The sequence below is a fragment of the Pholis gunnellus genome (assembly GCF_910591455.1).
Source record: "Pholis gunnellus genome assembly, chromosome: 10".
Taxonomy (NCBI): domain Eukaryota; kingdom Metazoa; phylum Chordata; class Actinopteri; order Perciformes; family Pholidae; genus Pholis; species Pholis gunnellus.
In genome coordinates this window covers 1,961,114-1,983,251 of record NC_136537.1, presented here as the reverse complement: position 1 = coordinate 1,983,251, position 22,138 = coordinate 1,961,114, and the positions used below count along the sequence as shown (strand labels likewise).

The window sequence follows — 22,138 nt, the reverse complement described above, 5'->3', positions numbered from 1 at the left end:
TGAATGCTCAACCATCTCCATATGACACTCCACCTATCATTTCTGTTTTGACTAAATGTTCACCATCTTCTCCAACTCCTGCTCCACCCTCTCTTCTTCTTCCACCTGTGTCACTTTGCAGTCCCTAATATCTTCCATCTCCACCATATCATCCTTCTCTTGGCTCACCCTTGGCCTAACCTCTGCTCTAGTAGGCTCTTCACTTTGACTTTCACATTGTCCAACACCTGAAACATAAACCTCTCCTTCCTGACCAATGGCTAGACTAATTCCTGCTTTTTCTGATTCAACCCTGAGTTCAGAAGCTGCTTCTTTCTGTTCTTTTATTAAAGTAGAGGCTACTTCTTGCTCTATCATAGTGACAACAGAAAACTCTCTCTTGCTGTCAGGGCTGGCTTTGACGATGGTCACACTGCTTATTCTGTCTCCTATCGGTGAGGAGGGGGACAGGGGACAGGAAGGTGACAGAGGCAAACTGCTCAGTCTGTCTTTAGAAAGCTGATCAGTGGGAGAGTAAAGGGCAGAACCTTTAGAATCTCCCTCAACTGGTGAAAGTTTAGCTGTTTTGAGAATTCCTACCGTCGCTATTTCTGTCTTTTCTTCCGTCTTTGGGGTTCTGGCTCCTTCCAGCTTTTGTTCCTTTAGAGATAATGGGCTTGAAATCATACCCCCTGTGGTCATAGATGCCACAGACACCACACTTCCTGACTTCAAAGTCAGATGAGGTGAACATCCGAAGGACAGGTTTTGGTCAGCTGGAGAAGAGGGGGTTCGTGGTGATACTGGTATGGTGTCAAGTTTGGAGCTAGCAGTAAGAGGTAAGGGAGTTGGTGCTTGTAATGGACTTGCACTTTTTCCAAAGGATGAAGATGGAACAGGGGCCTGGCTAGTCATCGCTGGGCCTGATGGGAGTTTGGGGCTTGAGGTAAAGGCTGTCTTTGCAGCCTCTGATGGTGTATTTCTTGAGCTTAGTTTGGGGCTTGGTGTGACCCCCACGGGTGATATGGGCATTTGTAATGAAGAGGATAGGGTCTTAATTGGTAACGAAGATGGAGGAGATGAACCTAAGCTTATTAAAGCTAGGCTTGCATCAAAACCTGATTGCAGATATGGGCCAGAGCTTGGGTCAGGGGGAGTTTGGGTAACTGAAATACCTGGGCTTGAACAGGGTTCAGGTTGACCAGTAGGAATGACAGGAGTGAAACCTGGAATGGATCCAGGCATGGGGGCAATGGGTGTAGAGGTCTGTAGCGGTCCAGGATCATATGTCTCTTCATTTTTTAACACCTTATCCTCACCAACATCTCCTTCTTTCTCTGTTGTCTTAAATGAATGTCCAGATAAAGCAGGAGATGAAATGGGAAGAGAGCTGGGGGCAGAAGCTACAGAAGTCCCAACGGAAGGTTTGAACATATGGTTTGTACCAGGTTCAGGACTAGGCCTGTGTTTAGAGCCATTCTCAGGAGCATGGGCCAGATCCTTACTTTGAGAAGAGGGAGAATTAACAGAACCTGAAATTTTAGCCGCACGCTGAGGTGAAGCAGGAGTTTGACTGTTTGAGGGCTCGGTTTCAGGGTTGATACCAGGTTTAGTATCACTCCCATTAGCAACTTCAATGTTCTCTGCCTGCAACAGTTCCTCCAGCACTACAGGTTGCTGCTGAATAGCGAATCTAACACCTCCAGTCTCCCTTCGTGTCACTTCTCTTACTTTAATGCCAGCGGGGTCGCTGCCCCGTCTTAACCCAAATATGGTTACACTTTTCCTGCGTTTTCCCACATTCACAGTAACCCCATTAGAGCCCTCTGAAGGTGATCGGACATCCTTGAACATGCTTCTCAGATTGTAACCGCCGTCCTTCCGCTCCTCGCTGTCCTGGGATTGATCCAGCTGGTCTCCTGAACTGACCAATGGATTAGGACCTCCGTGAAGCTTCTTGTCAGTGTGCGTCACCCGGAACCTGAAAGGATTTTGATACATTCAGGATTAGATATTTCTGCGACTCTATCCAAACTTGCACTCTGCTTAAGTGGTTGTATTGTTTGCTACCTGCCAACAGAGAAGACAGTCTGCTCTCCCGGTCGTTGTTTGAAGCGGGCTGTTCGACTTTGTCTTCGGCCCTTTTTAGATTGGACCTGGGCACAGAGGTGACAGGAGTTGTGGTCGGTACCTGAGTGGACTGTGTGGTGATGGGGAGGAACACCACCAACGGACTCCTTACGCAACCTGGACATCAACATTATCATTAGTATTCCCATGAACATCATTATGTATATGTATGTGTATAGTATGTAATGTGTGTAGTCTAAAGCTGCAATTACGCTTCTCCGGGCTGCATGTAAGCCGACATTTGGTGTTGTCTGGCACATCATTTTGGCAATGTTAAACAATTAAAGTTAGAAAATCTAATTGCCTTAGTCTGTCAGAATATTAATATTGGTGATGACAAGGCAAAATCAGTGATTAGCAGTCTTTAAAATTAAAATTGTTCACCCTTGACATTTTTTGGAGGCATGAACACAAGTTAATACATGTTCCCGAATGCTGGTTTTAAAATGATTGAATATATCACATACAGTAGTGAGATATGGGAAACCGTGAAGTAGTGTGACTGCTCAGCAACATTCAAGCTACTAATGAGGAAAAAATACATTGTTGATGTTCATTTTAGGAGATTCCAGAATTTTGGAGCTTGAGGCTAAAAAATAAATAGTTGTGTCCTTGTGACATTAACATGCAGTCAACAGACAGAAATGTGTCCCACGAATACAGACTGTTGGATGGGTTTACCTGGGGTCATGGTGCACATGGTTTCCAAACATTTCATTGAAGGCTTCCATGTTAGCTGGAAGAAACAACAGGAAGAACCCATAAAAGAGTTGCACTAAATAAGTACTGGTAGATGGATTTGCCGATACATGCTGATCTCCTCTGATAAGAATAAAATTGCAGGGCAAATGCATTATGTATTGCAGGATATGTATGTCATTTTTATCCATCACATGTATCATCCCCAAAACAGGATGCGGATACAGATCACAGTGTAGCAGCAAAGAAGTGAATAGATTAATGTTGATGACTTTTAATTTCAACTTGAAGTAAATGAAACAATATCCAAACTACTATTCAGCAATTCTTTGGTCACCTTCATTTTCAATAATGCATTTGAGGATCTGCTCCACTGTGTCCTGGTTCTCCTCGACCTCATCTGAAACACAGCAGAACAACAAACAGATTAAACCCTCAGCGTTTCATTTTTGCCTAAACTGGTCTAGATTGGTCTGTCAACCAACACTGGTTAAAGGGTTGGTTCACTCAAGTTCACAAGAAGAGACAAGAGGTTTAGAGCTATCCCTCATTTGCAAATGTTTTTTTTCAAATAGTTACCATGCCATTCAGAGAACTCCACTATCTTCAGCTGTATAAGCGTCTGTGTTTGTGTGTTTACAAGTGTATGAATGCTCATACGTGTGCATATACAGTTATATGTATCAAAGTAAGTTTATGTTTGATTAAATCAGTGTGTGTGAGAGCACTTGTGATACAGACTTCAAAGAAGACCACATCGTTTTTTGAGTGTTAGAGTATAGAATAATGTTTCTTTCACACATGCACTGCAAAACTGAACTCAGACATTAAGTGGAAGAGGTGTACTTGAGAATACAAAAATGTTCAAATAAGTTGGTCCGGACATACACTGCCAGCTCCCTAGTACAAAGTCTATGTAATGTTCGATTGAGAACTGCACAGCCTGAGTTTAACAGAGAAACCATTAACAGAGAAGGACATCTCACCGTAAAATGTTTAGCTTAGTGAGTCTGGTCAGATTTAGGTCATAGTGCGTTTATTATCTTGTTTGTGTTTTGTTTAAGTTACTGTGTTATTGTTGCTGTTGTGTATGCTCAATAATCGCAGAGATTAACGACCAAGATCAGTAATGTTATTGTTGAAGTGAATATGCATTCATTTCATACTGCTGCAATCGTGTTTAGAGATTGTTCAGTCACCGCTAGTGGGGTCAGCAGTTGCTATTTTATCAGTTCAAAGGTCAGAACCGCGGCTGGGCGAGTATAAGATCGTGAGCCGGGTTTCTGTGATTAAATAGTAATCCTCCGTATTCCACCGCGGTGGTAAGGATCTGCTTTGTTTCGGAGGATTAATTTTGTTTTGTTTGCTTTCTCTCTTCTTCTAACGCACACATACAGTATAGCGTTAGCTACATATGTATATACCGGTTGAGCTAACTACCTCAGACACATGACGATTTCTATTGTCTCTCGCCATTTTAGGTCTCGGGAGGGGTGGTCACGAGTGAAACTACACCTCCATTTTGATAGTCCGACTGATCTTCAACGTGTAGTCCCACATGACGTAGCCAGGTTCTAGATTGCATCTGCCATTGTCTGAGCTTCTCTCGCTCTCTCTCTCTCTCTCATAGCGTGCTCATAAATGTATAGTAGTTGTTGTTAGTTTTGATATTAGTTGACATAATTGGAACTTAATAAGCTCTGTTATATTTTAAAGAGCAGCTGTCTGTGATTACTTCGTGCATGTATTGTGATGATAACTGGATATGTGGTCTGTTGCTCGAACTCAAACCTTCACTGTTCACTCTGAATGTGTAATAGTACTTTGACTGTTGACATCATCGTGAGTGAACACTAATTATGAGACTTAGTTATAGTTTGGTTATTGGTCCCTGTTCTCAGTGTGGTGCCCCGCTATTATTAATAATTGTTACTTTATTAAATTTAAGTAATTCATTCTTACTGACATTAATAATTCTATTGATGTCAATAATTTAGTTTTCATATTTGCTGATAACTCAAATACGCTCTTTTTCATTCCCAACACTGGTAATTGCCCATTCTTTTAAACACAGACTTTCTGCTAGGAATGTGTGGTCTTTAAGCACTTGATAACCGTGATGACATCCGAAAACTTCTACAGAGCCCACAAACATTATGCACAGGCTGAATGGCACTCTCCGAGACCAGTAAATTGAATGCAACCTGTTCAGTGTCCCTTTAGGTACTTGTGACCTGCTTGTCTATTCTCAACCCACCGTCTTCATTTCCTCCAAGCTTCTCCTCCTCCTCTTCATCGTCCATCTCTCCAGTGCGGCAGCGGTAGCCCTTCTTCTTCAGCAGGTGGCAGACGAGGAAGCCAAGCAGTCCGGTGAGGAAGAAGAGGAAGACCACCACAAAGATTATGTAGGGCGGGGGATTATCCACCACCCCAGAAGCTTCTAATTCAGTCATAACGTAGGTTCAGTCTGAGTCATGAAGAGAGAAAGATTAGATTTAATATTTGAAGTTGAGCAATGAGGGTTTTAGGTTTTTATATTAAGCGTGTTTCTAACAACTGGTTTGTAGTGGATAAACTCGACTACAGCGTAGTTTCGTCAGAACTTCGTGTATAGACTATGCTTTAGGCATGGCTGCAATCTGCCAGTAAACAGAGTAGAGGAAGTAGAGGTTGCAAACTGGAACCGTAACTGGAAATTGAATCTAATTCATGTGCGATAAAAAATGTTTTTAATTTGTTTCAATACGGCAATTAGTAATTGTTCTTTCATGTCTGCTAGAATTGGCCATGTTTAATGCTGTCTGGAGACCAAGAATATTCGAATATCCAGAAAGAACACTGAAGATGACTGATCAGTCATGTGAATTAAATTGTTTTCTTAGTCAGAATTTATTTGGCAAATGCGTTTCCATAACGGATGTAGTCAACTCTTTCTCAACAAAGCAAGCAAAAAACACCTCAAGCTAGTGCAAGTTTTATCGAATCATGCCATTGTTTCCAATGCGATACTTCAAAATGCGTATAACACACATGCTCATAGCTAGTTTCTGGACAACATAAATGTTTTGGAGTTTTTACGAGAATAATAAAGAACATTTAAGCCAGTGGTAACACCTCCCAGTCCTAACCTCAGTCAATTGAGACAGAGGCATAGTATAAGTTTAAAAAACGTACAAGCTTTGTGGTTGGTTCAAATCATCATCAAGCCTTCTGTTGCAGACTGGTCAACATCAAGAGTAGGTCTAGGAAACAGAGAAAGGGAGGAAGATAGATCCATATAAAGTGACCTTTCAGATATTTCAAAGAATATAAGGAAGATACACTAATTTTTTGCCTTGAAAACTGTTCCACAAAAGAAAAATGGCTTACAGGCAGTTATAAGACTAAGTGTTACAAACATGTCTTTTGAATAAACTGTGTGAATTTATTGTTGTGTTAGTGGTTGAGGAAAGCTAACAAGAGTTTGCTAACTGACCGTGAACAAAGTACTAAAGTCAGTTAGCAAATGGCCAGTTAGAAAACTCGTTAGCTCATTAGCTTAAATGTTACACTGTGTGTGAACAGTGAATCGCACAACACAGATTAAAAGCTACGATGGCTTCCTTATTTTGGACTCTCCGGCTCTGTCCCTTCAAAGGCCAGCACTGTCAGGATGGCTTGTTATTAGTCAATGTCTCAAAATGTGTGTGTCAAAGTGTAACAATTCACCTAATTATGTTAACCTAAGAAGGGAAAAGTACTTACGCTAAAATTAAAAGTTACGGGCGGATCTGAATTGGTCAGGTATACAGACACTACGTCTGACTGCGTAACAGTTGAGGGTACCAAAAACACGCTGAAACGTCTTCTCTATTATTCACAGACCACATCAGACATAAAAGAAACCACACAGTCAGTTAAATATAACACAATATATTAATACAAATCAAATTAATTCAGCATACAGGATACAGCAAAACAAAATAACCGTGAGGCTCCCGCTCTACTCCGGCACAATAAACCAAACATTTACAAGTTGTAGCTCAAACCCAGTTCCAAAGTTTCTTAACGCAAAACAGTCCGATGACAAAATCAAACCCCGACGCAAAGTCAATGACAGGCGGAAGCGTACGAGATGCCGTAGCTCCTTAATCTGCTGAACACACGCTACCTCAACACCGCCGGTTAAACTGGTGGTACTCCGTGCAGACCCCCCGTGCAGACTCCCGCTCTGTAATCCCAGGAAAGAATTCCTATCTGGTCCGTTGCTGAGCAGTCACCGGCAAATCGTGCTCTCCGAGTCCACTAAACACCGACAGCTTCTCCTGTTGGCGCGCACCTTCTCCTCTCGTGTCACTTCCCCCGTCACAATTTATACAAACCAGGTCAACTAAAATATTAACAATAACAATAACAGACCCTATTCGTATCCTGTGTTAATCATTACAGGCAACTAATAACATTCATAAATACAGCACTTTTAAATATGTGAAGGAAAATAACCCATAGGTTCACCATTCACAATTGCCGTACCCAAAGTCAGACTTTTGCGATCATTACAAAAGTCCATCACAATTGTGCAGACTTATATTGTCTTGTTGGAGGGAATCAACTAATCGCGTCAATTTCAATACACTATGGAATTGCCACCATTTCACAATGTTAAATGCTGGTGTGACCAGGACTAAGAGAAAATACAAAGAGGCTCCAGAAACTGAATAGCTCCAGCCCATCCGGCTAGCGTGGTAGTCTATGCCATTTTCTGGTGTGAGTGGGTTTTTAATTACAGGATGACACAATCTGCTTCTCTGAGCCTCCCTTCCTTCAGCCACATTCCCACCTCTCCAAACCTGTTGACAGCCATTTTCTACCTGTCAACTACATGACCCTTGACTTTTCCACTTGCCCCACCCACATTACCGACTCCAGCTCCTCCCCCCTGCCCTGCAATAACCCCTTTCCCTCCATTCCCAATCCCCCCGCCCCTTTTTTACTCTTTCGTATTTCACCATGTGGTTAAAACAAAGAGAGAGGCCTGCAAGCTGTTATGTAAATAAATTTAATCAGAGCTTTATGTGCTAATTCGCGGAGTTGCGAGTTACAGGTTATGAAGGTTTAAAACTCCAAGCGGGGCGCTCTAGCACTCGCCTGTACAAAGGAATGAGAAAACTGTAACTCTGAAGGACACGCTTGGGCAACTATACACTGATATCAAATCTTGGAGTAAACTGCCAGCTGAGAACAGTACATACCACAGCTTGGGATAGCAAAACGTAGACGTCACACTTTGGAGCCTGTTAGGCTAGGCTTTCACAACATACACACACACTGATGACGCATCGAAGGAGGATCCCGGACGAGAGCCGGTGCGAGCGGATATGCTCAGTGCTCCAACCAGGCCGTCGCTCTGCTAGAATCGATCCCGCCTGCAACTTGACTTTGACCAATAGGCTCCTCTAAGGAGAACCTACAAAACTTACTGCGCTTCCGTGTCTAGGGGCCTTTTCACGTTGCTCTCAATCGGAGAGGAACTGTTAGGACCGTGCACGTTTAACTGCTCGGCTAATATCTCTGTGATAAATAAAACTATTGCTTGAATCTAAGTAAACGCCTCGAACTCAATTCGTTAAGTTGTTTTTACACAACAAAGCCTAGATTGTGAAATCGTGCTTGCAGGCCTCACCTGAGTGTGAGATTTGGTTCAAACCACAACACAGGTTCCTCATTGGACGAGAGCCACGGGAACACCAGGGAGACCCTGTGACATAGCCATGACGTCACCAAGGCTATATTCCGGACTATATATACCTTCACTCTGCAACGTCCATGCGACTCACGTTGCTGGAACCTCTTGGGCCCTAGCCCTATTTTTAGGCCTCTGCTCGAAAATCGCATACCCAGACTAAAAAGAGTGTATTTCTGCAACTTCAAGGTATATTTGACTAGTTTTGATGTTATAATAAAGGTAACACTTGTGCGATTTGTTCAGATGTGTAAATATCAGTGTATATGTTACTGGTTAAGAGTAAATGAAGATGTCACAAAGCTCAACTTGAAAAGTTTCAGGTTCGCCTGAAAAAAAAAGCACTTTTATTGTTATTGTTTCTTTGGAATGATGCAGCTGCAAGTCTAAAACCTCTCCCAAATCATAGCACAATATGTGAACAGTCTCTCTGCAAATTTTGACTTTGATAAAGTGAAGCAGAACAAAATTAGAGAGGTTTTAGTACAGAGAGGTCAGGCAAGGTCACCCAAATTGTGGAACCAGCTGTTCCATTGTAATTTTCTATACTATATATTTAACTTGTTTTATCACTAATAGTGTTCAATCTATCCAAATACAGCAGTTTGGCTTCATTTTGAGAGCCTGAATCCTCTCTGAGCCCTGTTTTGTGTCTGTGATCCATGGAGCTTTCTCGTCTGCCTGCAGTTTCTCTGTGTCTATGTAGACCTAAGTCAGCAGCCCATTGGTCGATTTCAGTCAATGAACCCTCCTTCGATACGTCAGAGCCTATAGAATTGAGCTGGGCGCACATGGGAAAGATTGACAGAATCGTTAGCCAGTCAGAATCAAAACCGCGCAATCCCCTGCGAAGCGTAAAATCCGATACACCGAAAGTCAAATCGTCCCCCCCTCATACCCTGCTTGTTTGCTCATAGTTCTGTAATGGTTTCACGGAGAGACATTTTGAAGATATCTCTGGAATCTGTGTCGAATTCTCTTGCTTTCTGATATATTGGTTATCCGTGTTAGCTTTTAGCTTTGTGTTGGTAGCTCAGACCGGAGTGCGTAGCAGGCGGACTCATGGCGAAAAATACGGTGATATTGTGGTACATCTTGTAGTTGATTATATTAGTTGTGTAGAATTGTGTTTGGAGTGTGTAAAAATGGCTTACATGATATTGTTGCCCGGACTTTTTTTTAAAATTTGGTATATAATATCTGCCATTATATTTGTTCCCGATAAGTGCATTTTTTTCGACGGTATATGCTACTCCTCTGGTACCGAGTGCCCCTGAATTTGGGGGTGTCGGGGGCTACAGGACAACGTTGGTGCCTTTTAAAGAAAAAAACTGAGGTGATTGTTGTTCTACTAGCGAAGTTAAAACTGACTGTTTTTGGATCCATTTCTGCAGAATTACCAACAATTCATAGCAATGTGACTTTATGGCCAGTGCACTGTACTTCATCTGCTGGGGGAGCAGCCAACAGACTTAACAATCTGGTTAAGAAGGCCGGCTCTATCATTGGCTGTAAACCGGACAGTCTGGAAAAGGTGGTGGAGAGGAGGACACTGAAGAAACTATTATCCATAATGGATAACCCGGACCACCCTCTCCACCACCTACTGCAGGGACAGCGGAGCACTTTCTCGAACAGACTCATCCAGCTCCGCTGTCACAAGGACAGATACAGGAGAACATTCCTGCCCTCTGCCATTAGAATGTACAATAAATCACCTCTGGCCAGATCATTTAAACAACATTTATAACACTGTAACACTGTTGTTTGTTTTTGTTTGTTTGTTAAATCTTTGCCCTATTGTTTGGTTAGTTAATTTAATATTATTATATTTTATTGTATATATTGTGCATTTGATATTTAAGATGACTTAAGTATCTATCTATCTATTTATCTATCTTATACACAGGGTTACCAATGGAAGCCGGATCGATTATTTGACAAATACCTCTCATCTCGTGAGGCAAGAGCCTGGAAGACGTTCAAATCAGGGAGTAAAAAGCAAAAAATAAAAAACATTTATAAAAATGTCAAGATAACATGATATCTCACAGCAAAATGCTGTCCCATTCGTATTTACAGGTGAGGTCAGAGTCCCTGAGGGTTCAGGATTGAAGGTATTAGGGGGGCCATTGGGATTGGGCCTGGAAGATTGATACAACAAATGATGCTTATCTCTCTGTCCCCCTTGCAGCTTTGGGACTCTCTGATCACTGCGTGGTACCAATGTGGCTGCAATCAGACCCTACTGAACCAGGGCTGCAGTTCTCGGCTCGTCCTACAACTATGGGTTCAACAGTTTAGTGTTTGTCTGCAGCTAAGAGGAAGACAAGCACAGCCCAAGCCGAATGACAGAAACAAAACTGTAAGTTTTATTTTTATGTCTGACTGGATCCCAAACACAATCTCACAGCAATGACAAATGTGACAAAAAAATGACAAATGTGGTCAAGGCTAGATTATCAACCAGGCCAACAGGAGCCCTGAATCCCCCAGGTTTACTGTGTGCCAGTTGGTTTGATTAAATGTAAATGTGTTTAAGAATGTATGTACACATAAAGAGATTATCAAGTTAAAAGATAACAGTCTTAAGACAGGGCCTTAATTATTACCTAAATTCATTGCCCTGTGTCAATATGTAATTTTAAGACCTTAATTAAACAATGCATATTCCTAAGTAAATTCAATTGTAAAAAATAATTTGACACAGAAAACAGAGGTTCAGGTACTGCCTCAGCAAAGGAATCTTAACTAGTATCTGGGGAAAATACCATATATCACATTAAACCACAAGAATGAAAGCCAGTTGTCTGCTTAACGAAAGAAAGAACAGAAGAACAGATCAAATTAAACCATGTAGCGAGCATCAACAGATACCACACAAAGATACACTGCACATGCATGACATACACAAGCTTGTATAGCCCATTTATCTTGTAGTGATGTATTTACCTTAAAGACCTTTTTTTAAATATGCAATTTGTGTAATTTTGCCATAGCTATAAACTCTTACAAATGCACAGGCCTTGCAAAATACAGAAACCTTGTAGCATCTGTCTTTATGCCAGATAAATGGTCTGTACTTGCATAGCGCTTTTCTAGTCTTCTGAACATTTAAATTGCTTTAACACTACGTGACATTCACACCCATTCATACACTGATGGCAGGGGCCACCATGCAAGGTGCCCCCTACCCATCAGGACTCTAGCTAACATTCACACACATTCATACATCGCAGGCACAGCAATTTGGGGTTAAGTGTCTTGCCAAAGGACACATTGACATGGCCTAGTGGAGCCGGTGATCGAACTGCTGATCCTCTGATTGAAGGACGACCCTGCTCTACCACTGAGCCACAGTCACCCCATGATAGCTGGCAAATAGATACAGTAGTTCTTACCATTTTCCTGCCGGTCAACGGTGGACACATCCAAACATGTGAAAGTCAATGTGGTGTGGCAACAAAAACACAGAAAAAACGCTGTTGAGATTTGGTTGATAAACAATGTAAAAATGTGTGCGTTGGATAAGAAGCTCAAACCAGCAGGCAGCGTGTGCCCTCCCTGCACAGTGGAGATAGACCTTTTCTGTCTATCTACACAGAGGCTTAGCGACAGTGTGTGAGAAGAAAAAGAGAAAAATATCAAGGGAACAAGGGAACTTTTATATATATATATATATATATATATATATATATATATATATATATTAACATATGTATATAATTATGTGTATACGACACATAACATCTAATTGTGAATGTCCTGACAAAAAATATATGCATACAAACAGTGTACAGACTGCGTTTACATATAGCAGCTTATCAGTGTTGCCCTCCTGCTGGCTTATCAGGGTCCAATAACGCCACCCATCCACATCCACATGTTTTTTTTTAGGGTGGTTAAGCATTGATAGTAAGCGTACATACTCTATCATTAGCACTCAGCCCTGAACACCTTCAAAACAACTTATTTTACGTCACCGTCTTTGTGAAATCAATAAAAATGTAATTCACAATACAGCAAGTGGTATAATGATGATTAATAAATGAAATCCAATACTCAGCTCCATTTATTCACAGTGATAATAAGAATACATTTATTTTGTCTAGTGCTTTAAAGGGTACTCAAAGGCACTTTACATGGTAAAAACAGAAACAATAAAAGCAATTACGATATGAACAAAAGAGATGACATAACAGTAAGGAACAAAAACATACACAACAAGCAGATTTAAATAGGTGAGTTTTAAGTGCAGTTTTGAAAGTGGTGAGTGATGGTGAATGTCTGAGGTGCTGGGGGAGAGAGCTCCAGAGGGAGGGGGCAGCAATGGAGAAGGTATAATGGAAAATGTCTTAGTATATTGTGTAAATGCTTAAGTGCTTGTACTTTAGCTCTGAACTCAGTACACCTTCATCCTTTGTGTTAAAATACGTGCTCAAATGTATCTTGCTGGTTGTATAATGGAAACTTGATATTCTTATGAGTATCTTATATTCTTATAAGTAGAACAGTTTTATATACTTGTTGTGAAACAGTCTATCATATGCTTGCATCATGAGACTTGTGATCCATGCAGCAGCTGACTGCCTGCACCCATATCCTCTTCTTCTCTGTGTTGGATAACAAGTACCTGAGGTATATTCACATGTTCTGTCCCTTAAGGATAAAACGTATATATGTGTGTCTGTTGTTACACAGATAAAGCACCTCTTATACTTTACTACCATGGCCTGCACAGCCTGAAACATGATGTTCCAGTACACAGGCCCCCTCCCTTGATCACTCTCTTTATAACTCTGTGATTTTTACTTCTAGAGTGCACACTTCTACAGAGTCTGAGTGACTATGTGTAACTGTGCCTCTTCTCTGGCCAGAGAATAAATACTTTTAAAAGACAAGTTCAAGGGGAGGTTGGCGTCGGCGGATCTAAGGTTGCGGGTGGGAGTGAGTCGGAGCAGAAGGCCCGAAAGGTATGAAAGGACAAGGGCTTTGTATGTAACAAGGACAATTTTGAACTGGATTCTTTGCCAGTGGAGGTTTTGAATGACTGGTGTGATGTGATATCTGGTGCGGGAGTGGAAGAGCAGACAGGGAGCTGAGCTTTGGATGTATTGTAGTTTATTGATGAGTTTGGTGGGTGAGCCGTACAGGATGCTGTTGCAATAGTCCAGTCAAGAGGTGATGAAGCCGTGGATGAGTGTTTCCGCGGCTGAGGAAGAGAGAAAGGGTTACTTAACCTCTTCAACTCCTCGCAGGCGTCCCCTCCCCTCCCCATGGCTTGCTCACGCACTCTACATCAATAAACATGGACATGTTTGGTATCCCAGCATTCACGAAATCCTCATCTTTGCAAAGAAAACATTGATTTTCTTTTATTGCTTATGGATTTTTCAGAAGACGAGCCCAAACACACACTGTCTAAAGTCGCAATAACCGCTGCAAGCATCTTGCAGCATTTCGAAGGCGAAAGTTACAGGACACACCCGACTTTACTAGTGGATGTACTAGCGGATGTTAGCATGGAGCTAGCGGCTTCAGAAAAGGCAAGTACTTTTACTACAAACCTATTTTTTCTCTGATATAAGCCGTCAATCAACGGGGTCATAATTTGGGGGGTCACATGCGTTTTTTTCCTGATGATCCATTCTGGTGTGTCTGTGTCTAAAAATGACTTTGGCGATCATAATGACGCCGGTTTTCAATATTTCACTATGTTAGCATCTGGCTAAGCATTGAGTGTTCACTGACAGTAATGTATTGAAGCCAGGAGACCGAGCTATCTTTACCGTGCCCTGAAAACGTGGATTTGCTCTGTTTTTGTTTGACTGCATTTCATTAGTAAGGCTTGTCAAGCCCTTCGTCTAGAGGAGACTTAAGGCTTTCTAACGACGTATTACATGTGCAAATCGAGCTTTCCTGGGGACGTATACAGTCACGCGTAACTGAGCTACCCGCATACTCAGTCGTGCTCTATTACGCACAGCAAGTCTGCTACTTACAGAGACCACGTCTTCGACCATAAATACTTGGTTTTTGCAATGGCTAAAAATAAAAAGGAAAACAAAGTATTCCGTCGAAGAAGCATTGCACAAGATTTTTGAGGATTCCGACAGCAACCAGGATTATGCCACAGACGAGGAGGATTTGTTTGTGAGTGGGATTGATCCGGTCATAGACAAGTACGATTATTCATATCGCGGCTGGTTTGCCCTATATTTATTTCATGTTTCACATGTGTTCTATATCTTTGTGCTATTCTGGTTTGTGTTGTTTGCTACATAGTCACTTTTGGTGGAGAGACACTTTTTCCACATGCTATTTATCCATTGTATGTATTTGAGTTTAGGATGTTTTGTTCACTTGACCACATTTGAGTAGTTATTACTTGTCTTCTAGCTGTCTAGCTGAAACAATTATTTGTATTGGTAGTTGCATAAACTATTTCTAATCTTGTTTATTCTTTAGGACTGGGAGCCTCCACTGGCCTCTCCTGCTGCCACCCAACCGAGAAAAAAAAGAAAGTCACGGTATGTGTTTCATCTGTGACTACAAGTATTTTGCATGCTATCATTGTACTATTACTGTTATTCTACTATATTGTCCTATGGAGATTTCATATTTGCATGGAGCTACAAATTGGTGAATAGAATTATTATTACAGTAGTGATAGCAACTCATTCTAAATCTGTCTGGATGAGGAGGACACAGATGAACCACCTGGGCTCAGTCAGCAACCAGGGCCATCATCGTCAGTCCCCCCCCACTACCATCCGGGACAAAGAGAAGACCTGCACCTCCAGCACCCCCCTCGAAGCTCACATGTTCAAGACAAAGAGCAAAGCCATTGACCACACCTGTACTGAGCATAGGTCGGAGAAGTGTGTCAACGACCCCATCCAGCTAAACATCAGCACAGCCTGCACAGACCCCCACTACACAAAAAGAGAGGTGAAGAGGAAGTGGAGGAGACTGTAAAATGGCTTGAGATAGATAACCCTGACACGCAGCCTCTCCCACACAACTTTCACCCTCATCATTCAAGTGGCCCCAACTATCAGCCGAGAATCAAGGTGGTCACCCTTCCAACTTGTCAAGCTGTTTTTCAACCTCTCTGTGGTACGTACTATCATTACAAACACAAATAAGATGGCACAGAAACTGAAGGCGGCAGGAAAAAAATTCAGATGGAAACCCCTAACAAAGAACGCGTTTTTCAGATTTTTGTCCGTCGTAATTTTCTGTGGACTGGTGAGGTGCCCTACAAAAGATGACTGCTGGAGGAAAGTATCGCCTTACAATTTCCGCTTTCCAGTGTCAGCCATGAGCCGAAGTCGGTTCAATGCCATCTTCTGGTGTCTCCACCAGTGACCCCGATGAAGATGAAAAAAATGAAGAGAAAAGGGGAACTCCCTTTGCAATGATTTGTGGGTAATTTCCTTGGCTAAGTCTGCATGTAATGCTGACTTACGATAAGGGTTCATAAAGGGCTCAAAATGGCCAAATCCCAATGTCCCCCCTAAACCCTCAAACCCTGAACCCTCAAGGACTCACTGACGTCACCTGGTAAGTGGTTGAGTGTGAGAGGCTGTGAGGGCTTGAGATGGTGTAAATAGGAACGGGAGAGCACTTTGCTGCAACATATCGCGTTACCATGAGAATGACAACAAATATGATGTATAATTGTGTGTATTTATTTTATACTTTGTACTCCCTGATTTGAACGTCTTCCAGGATCTTTACTCACAAGATGAGAAGTAACTTCATATAATCTATTTACTCGTTTTTGTCAAAACAGCTTCAATGACAAAATCTAATATTTGATGAATAAATAAATAAATATTCTTTGATTTTATTTTTTGTTCCATCTTTAACCCTTAATGTTTCTGTGTAAATGTAATACTCCAGGCTGAACACAGTGAGCCGTCCTCTTTGTTTACCTTTTTTTTGTACGTTTCCATGCGTCCACTGGTTACCCCGTGTTTAACATCACATTGCAATGATTTGTGGGTAATTCCCTTAGGCTAAGTCAGCATACCATGCTGACTTGCGGAAAGGGTTCATTAAGGGCTCAAAATGTCTGCGAGAGAGCCTCAAACACTCGATGATTTGACAGAGGGACAGAACTAAACCCTCACGGACTTCGCGGGAGCGCGCCTCAAAGTCCGTGAGTCGTAAGGGGGGACATTAGGATTTGGCCAATGTCTGCGAGAGAGAGAGCCCAGAGAGCTGGGCCGGTTTTAATTTCCCGTATGATATGAATTTTTCACACACCGTTATACTGGTGCATAGCCGAAACAACTGCTGTCGCTCTTCAACAGACAGCAAAATATATTGTTCGCCGCGGAGGACGATATGGTCGGAGCTACTTGTCTAAAGTGTATTGAGAGGGACCCCTAATCATGGTTATAACTTTATAACACAACAATTAATAACCCACAACTAACGCTCTTTAACAGGGCAAAGCACCACGACACAACAGTTTGTGACAAATAAACAATTTGTAACACTAATAATTGTACATTTATAAAGTTTCACCGCCGAACTGCATGCTGGGTACAGCTCGCTAGTTAGCCCGTTAGCACAACAGTCTGTTAACAGCTGGGAGAGGCTCCGTCGCTACAGTAACGTTACATTAAAGAACAGAAAGGAGCGATGCAGGATGAACAAAGAGACCGGAGATGCACCGATAGTCTGTGCCCAAGAGAGGAGCTGTGTCTGCTGTTGTAGCCGCTGGTGGTAACACGAGCAACTTACTCCATCACCTCAGTAGAAAATGTGTTGGAATACCAAGAGTGTGATTACGGCCGTCAACCAGTAACGTCGGCGCGAGTGAAAAGCAAGCGGTGGAGCGACATTACGAACGCAATAACGATCCAGCTCTGCAAGGACATGGTCCCACTACAGACAGTCGAGAAAGACTCAGAGCAATGATTAAAACACTGGATTCAAGGTACGTCTGACTGGGGCGACAATACTTCAGCCAAACTGCTATCCCAACATTATACTAACAAACGAGCAAACCCTCTAGTAATCAAAGCCTTTATACATGTTGACATTAACATGTTTTTATATTCTATGTACTCCTGACAGCAGAGTAAGCCACTATAAACCTATATAAAAACACAGTCAAGGAAAAAAATAAAAGACCGTGATACACCGTGAAACCGCCAGAATGTTAAAAAATAACGTGATACACATTTATGGTCATACCGCCCAGTACTAAAACAACCTGTTAATATATTTAAACATAGACTGTACTAATTATTTAAATTCATCTCTAGAACTACACCCGCTCATTTGTCTACTTTCAATAAACATCTCAAAGGAACATCTTGTCTGGAGTGCATTCTAAACAATGCCCCTGGCGGCCACAACTTTTATGAACCAGCAGAATTATACATTCCTTCCTATTCAACCTAACAAAATCACTTATTGTTATATTCAATTGATGACGATGGCTGTGAAAGAGTAGATGAAAGAAACAGACGCAGGAAGAAACAAACTGACGCTGAGATGAAGGTTCTTGACGCATGGCCAGTCTCTCTCCCTGACACGCACTCACAGCTTAAAGAGGCACAGAGCTGAAAGCAGCAGAGAGATGACTCAGCATCATCATGACCTCCACAAAATCGTCTCCCAATGACGTGTGTGTGTTCAGAGCTTTACGGCTACATTGCATTGCTCAGCATTATTTGTTTTTCAACAAATAATGTTGAAAGTGTAACATTATAGATGTTCGATGGCGGCCTGTGTTGCAGTGACTAGCACTGTTGCCGCACTGCGAAAGGCTTCTGGGTTTGCATGTTCTTACCGCGTCAGCGTGGAGTTCATAATGGACTCCTTTGTGTGATGGAAATCTTTGACTCTGCCCTGCCTATTTTAAAGGACAATAGAGATGTTCAGTACAAGTTGGAATGAGTCAAATCTACAGAGTGAACTAACTACACTGAATCACCATTGTCACTGACTGAATTACTAGCTTTTAGCAATGGAGTTCTCACTGTGATAGAGCACCGTTGTCAGCTCAGGTGCGACTGACAGTATACAGTTACTTTCTCATTAATAGCTTATTAAAAGACCACAGAAACCATCATGATGGGATAATTCTGTTAATAGGCTGCTGCAGTGCAGTGCAGTTTTGGGGGGAGTATTTCATGTACCAATGTGAGGGTCCAGGAACAGAGGATGTCGTATGTGTACAGATTGTAAAGCCCTCTGATTTTCATTTTGAAATTTGGGATTTTGGGTTATACAAAATGAATCAAATTGAATTGCTTGTACAGGCTGTAGAAATATGCTAACAATATATAGAGGCATTGAACTTATAAGAATTATGTATGTGCTCAATTGCAATAGTGTTGCGTGGTCATTGAGCAAAGGTTTCAAGCGCTCCGGGCGAGGCAGGTGGTTTAGCTTAAACTTATAACTAGTTGTGTTGTGTAATGGGTAAATTCATTGGATATTGTGTAGCAACAAATGGACGCAGGACCGCACCCCTGAGAATTCCCTCAGCAGGCAGAACTCCCACAGCAGGAAGACTCCCACACACACAGAGGCCTCTACCCTAGCGTGTGCGAAGATGATACATCCATGTGCAGGACGAGGTCAAATCCTCAACATAAAGTATAAAGAAACAAGGGAAATGTTAGAACAGGGCTCACAACCACTGAGAGGAGAGATACGTATTCTGAGCCCTGACTTTGTGTCTGATGCCAGGGATACTTAATCTTTGATGGTGTTCTGTGAAACCATAGATCTATGCATTATATGTTCTGATGCTTGACTTATTAAATTGTTAATACTTTTAGATTGTCTGTCATCTGTTGTTCATCAAAGTAATTCCAATTCAAACGATCTGCGAGGTCCTTCTGGAGGTGGAGTCTTTTGGAGTCAGATCATACAGTGGGCTCTTTGCCCGAGGTGGAATCCCCAACAAGGCCTAGTTTTGTACTGAACTGAATGTGACAGCTTGGACCAGTAAAATCCAGTATACCTGTGGCTCTTCATATGCTCTTTATTTAGTGCTCAGTGGCATGAGACAGGCACAGGACAAGTTCACATCAGACCAATGGGAGGTCCACTTGGTTTGATCACTTCCTCTATGTTTGTAGAAGGTTGCTGCTTTCTACTCTATGCTTACCTTTGTGCTACTGACATTACTTACTTAATGGAAAGGACAACAACGACTATCATGACTATCATCATCACCATGCTTCTAATGTATGGGGACAACGGGTTTGGGGATCATAGGTTTGTCTAACTTACAAACAAAAACAATAGAATCCAACTATCCCTTTAAATATTTTCCTGAAACCGTCACACTTTAAAAGAGTGAATCCCCTCGACTGTGTGATTGATTTGCCTTCATGTTTGGCACTGTGTGACTGGTCTGAATGTCAGCCCCTGTCCTCCCTGTTTGTGTGGTTCCTACAGTCCAAAACACATGCAAATAAATCCAACATTTATACATCTCAGATTAACTGAAAACACAGAATATTCCATAGATGTGTATGTGTTTTCTTTCTGGTTGTCCAGTTTTCTTTCCTTGCCTTCTGCTCAATGCATGCGAGTAGAATATCCTCCAGACCCATGAACAAATAGGAGTAAGCAGGTATGATGGATAAACATACTCCTACTCCAACAGAAACAAATAGGCTAGTAATTATTTGTTCATTATAATGGTCAAACAAATCCATAGCGCAAAAACAGAAACAATTTACACAATCCAATGGGGTTAAGCGCCTGATCATCCTCAGACTTGCACACAAACTGCAAATGTGAATAAATAAATGAATACAAAAATAAAATATGTACAGATGGATCTTAAGCCCTAATTGTATATTACATGTCAGTTAAAGTGACGATCTCAAAGATTTTCATTTCAATAAATGTCTGTTAAGTCACTATATATTGCCAAAGGAGGCAGCACAATGGTGTACTGTAATATTTATATATTTGCAGTATTACAAACTGGGTGTCTGTGGTGACATTCAAGAAAAAATGCTGGATTACACTTTTCTCCATTACACACAAAAAATGAAACTATGCACACAATGTTCGTATGGAATTTAGCATCGACTCCAGAATGCTAAACTCTACCACGTCATTGTTTTCACTTATATAGAAATTCTAAATCAACCACGACTCAAATCTTGAGGATTACCACTTTAAGGAAAAATGTGTATGTGATATATCTTGTATGTGTTGTCCCTACAGATGGGACACATAACTTCTCTTTTTAAAACAGCACTTTTATTAACATTACGCCGAAGTGTACAAACCCCCCATCATTTATTACTGGTGACAGAAATAGTATATAGCAAAACTTCTATGTGTGGCTTATGCCGTACAGCATGAACTAGGCTACAGCAGCAGCAGCAGTGCCATCTGATGAATATTTGACTAACTTCCCGTGGGAAGGCTGAGATCTTTGCGTTTTTTTCCAAGACTGAAGCCGACTGAACTACATTCCAGAACAGGCGAAATTCTTCCAAAGGAACCAACTGTCAATGTTCTACTCACTGAGGACTCCCAATGAGGATCCACAACCTTATCCAAAGGTCATCAATGTTCCTTCTTTAGTTCCACGCCCCACGGCATCAGCCGCCCCACTCCTTCCTTACTCCTGGACGGGCTTTATTTAGAGCAGACTGTAGCGCAGGGTTCATCCGCCCATTCTATGCTCCGCGAATCACTCTCACGAGACGTCATTCCAAAATGTTTCAAGTTCCCGCGACTTTACTTGTTGGCAGCTACCAAGGTCTCTAAAACATGTTGGATACCGACTATTTAATCACGTGGCACTGTACTGCAATTCGGCTCACACACAAAGTAAATGAATCACCGTATCCATATGTAATATAATTACCTTTAGCACAGTATGCTGTCCGGTCCAGGGAGGCGCGGTGTGTTGTGATGGAAGCATATGCGACACTATCAAGTTTAGAACCTTGATATAATAGACACTGGTTTGTCAAATAAAGCCGAAATTAGCAGTCGTCTCCATTCATTCCTGAAACACGTTGGGTTTATTTACTGCGTGTACCTTCTTACAAGTCAGAAAAGTGCGAGAATGTGTCATTTGTCATGCACAGGATACGGGACGGCGTACATCACCTACACAGTCACGTTGATTCACTGCATCATCCATCAACCCCACCCAGTCAATAACACCCAAACCACACCGTCATCTTCATCTCTGTAGGCACACGGTCATGTGTTCACCCAAAGCCAAGCGGTCCAACAGCACACAGTGAGACCTTATCTGAATCCTGAAGGTTAAACAGTAAGCTATACTTAGACAACTGGTCCCGAGACACCACAAAACAGAGACATCCAGCCAGGATACTGCACCTTCGGTCAGACAAGCTCCAGTGCTCCAGCTGGTGAGATGCTGTCCCATGGCTGCAGCCTGCTCCGTGTCCTCTGCTCGGAGCTAGAGGATGCGGCTATCTGCTGAGGCGGGCAGGATGACAGGAAGCTGGGAGTCTGTCTGCTCCACGGGCTACTGCTGCTGCAAGTTTGAATTGAACCTTTATTTATCCAGAGAGTCCGCTGAGCTCCACGCAGCTTCACATGGACTGAAATATGTGGTGCCTATCTGTT

The 22,138-nt window shown here is 42.0% G+C and overlaps 1 protein-coding gene across 1 annotated transcript; it reads right to left on the bottom strand.

Annotated features, from left to right (window-relative positions):
• Positions 1–886: 886 nt before the first annotated feature.
• rell2 (RELT like 2) lies at positions 887–21,951 on the bottom strand (the record flags this gene model as incomplete). The annotated part of the gene is made up of 7 exons (XM_079168178.1): positions 21,887–21,951; positions 5,066–5,275; positions 3,146–3,208; positions 2,791–2,845; positions 2,050–2,226; positions 1,155–1,960; positions 887–1,032 (listed from the first exon to the last, which is right to left on the bottom strand). Exons 2-7 carry the CDS (start codon positions 5,259–5,261, stop codon positions 887–889), a joined length of 1,443 nt encoding a protein of 480 aa, XP_079024304.1. The 5' UTR covers positions 5,262–5,275; positions 21,887–21,951.
• Positions 21,952–22,138: the final 187 nt, after the last annotated feature.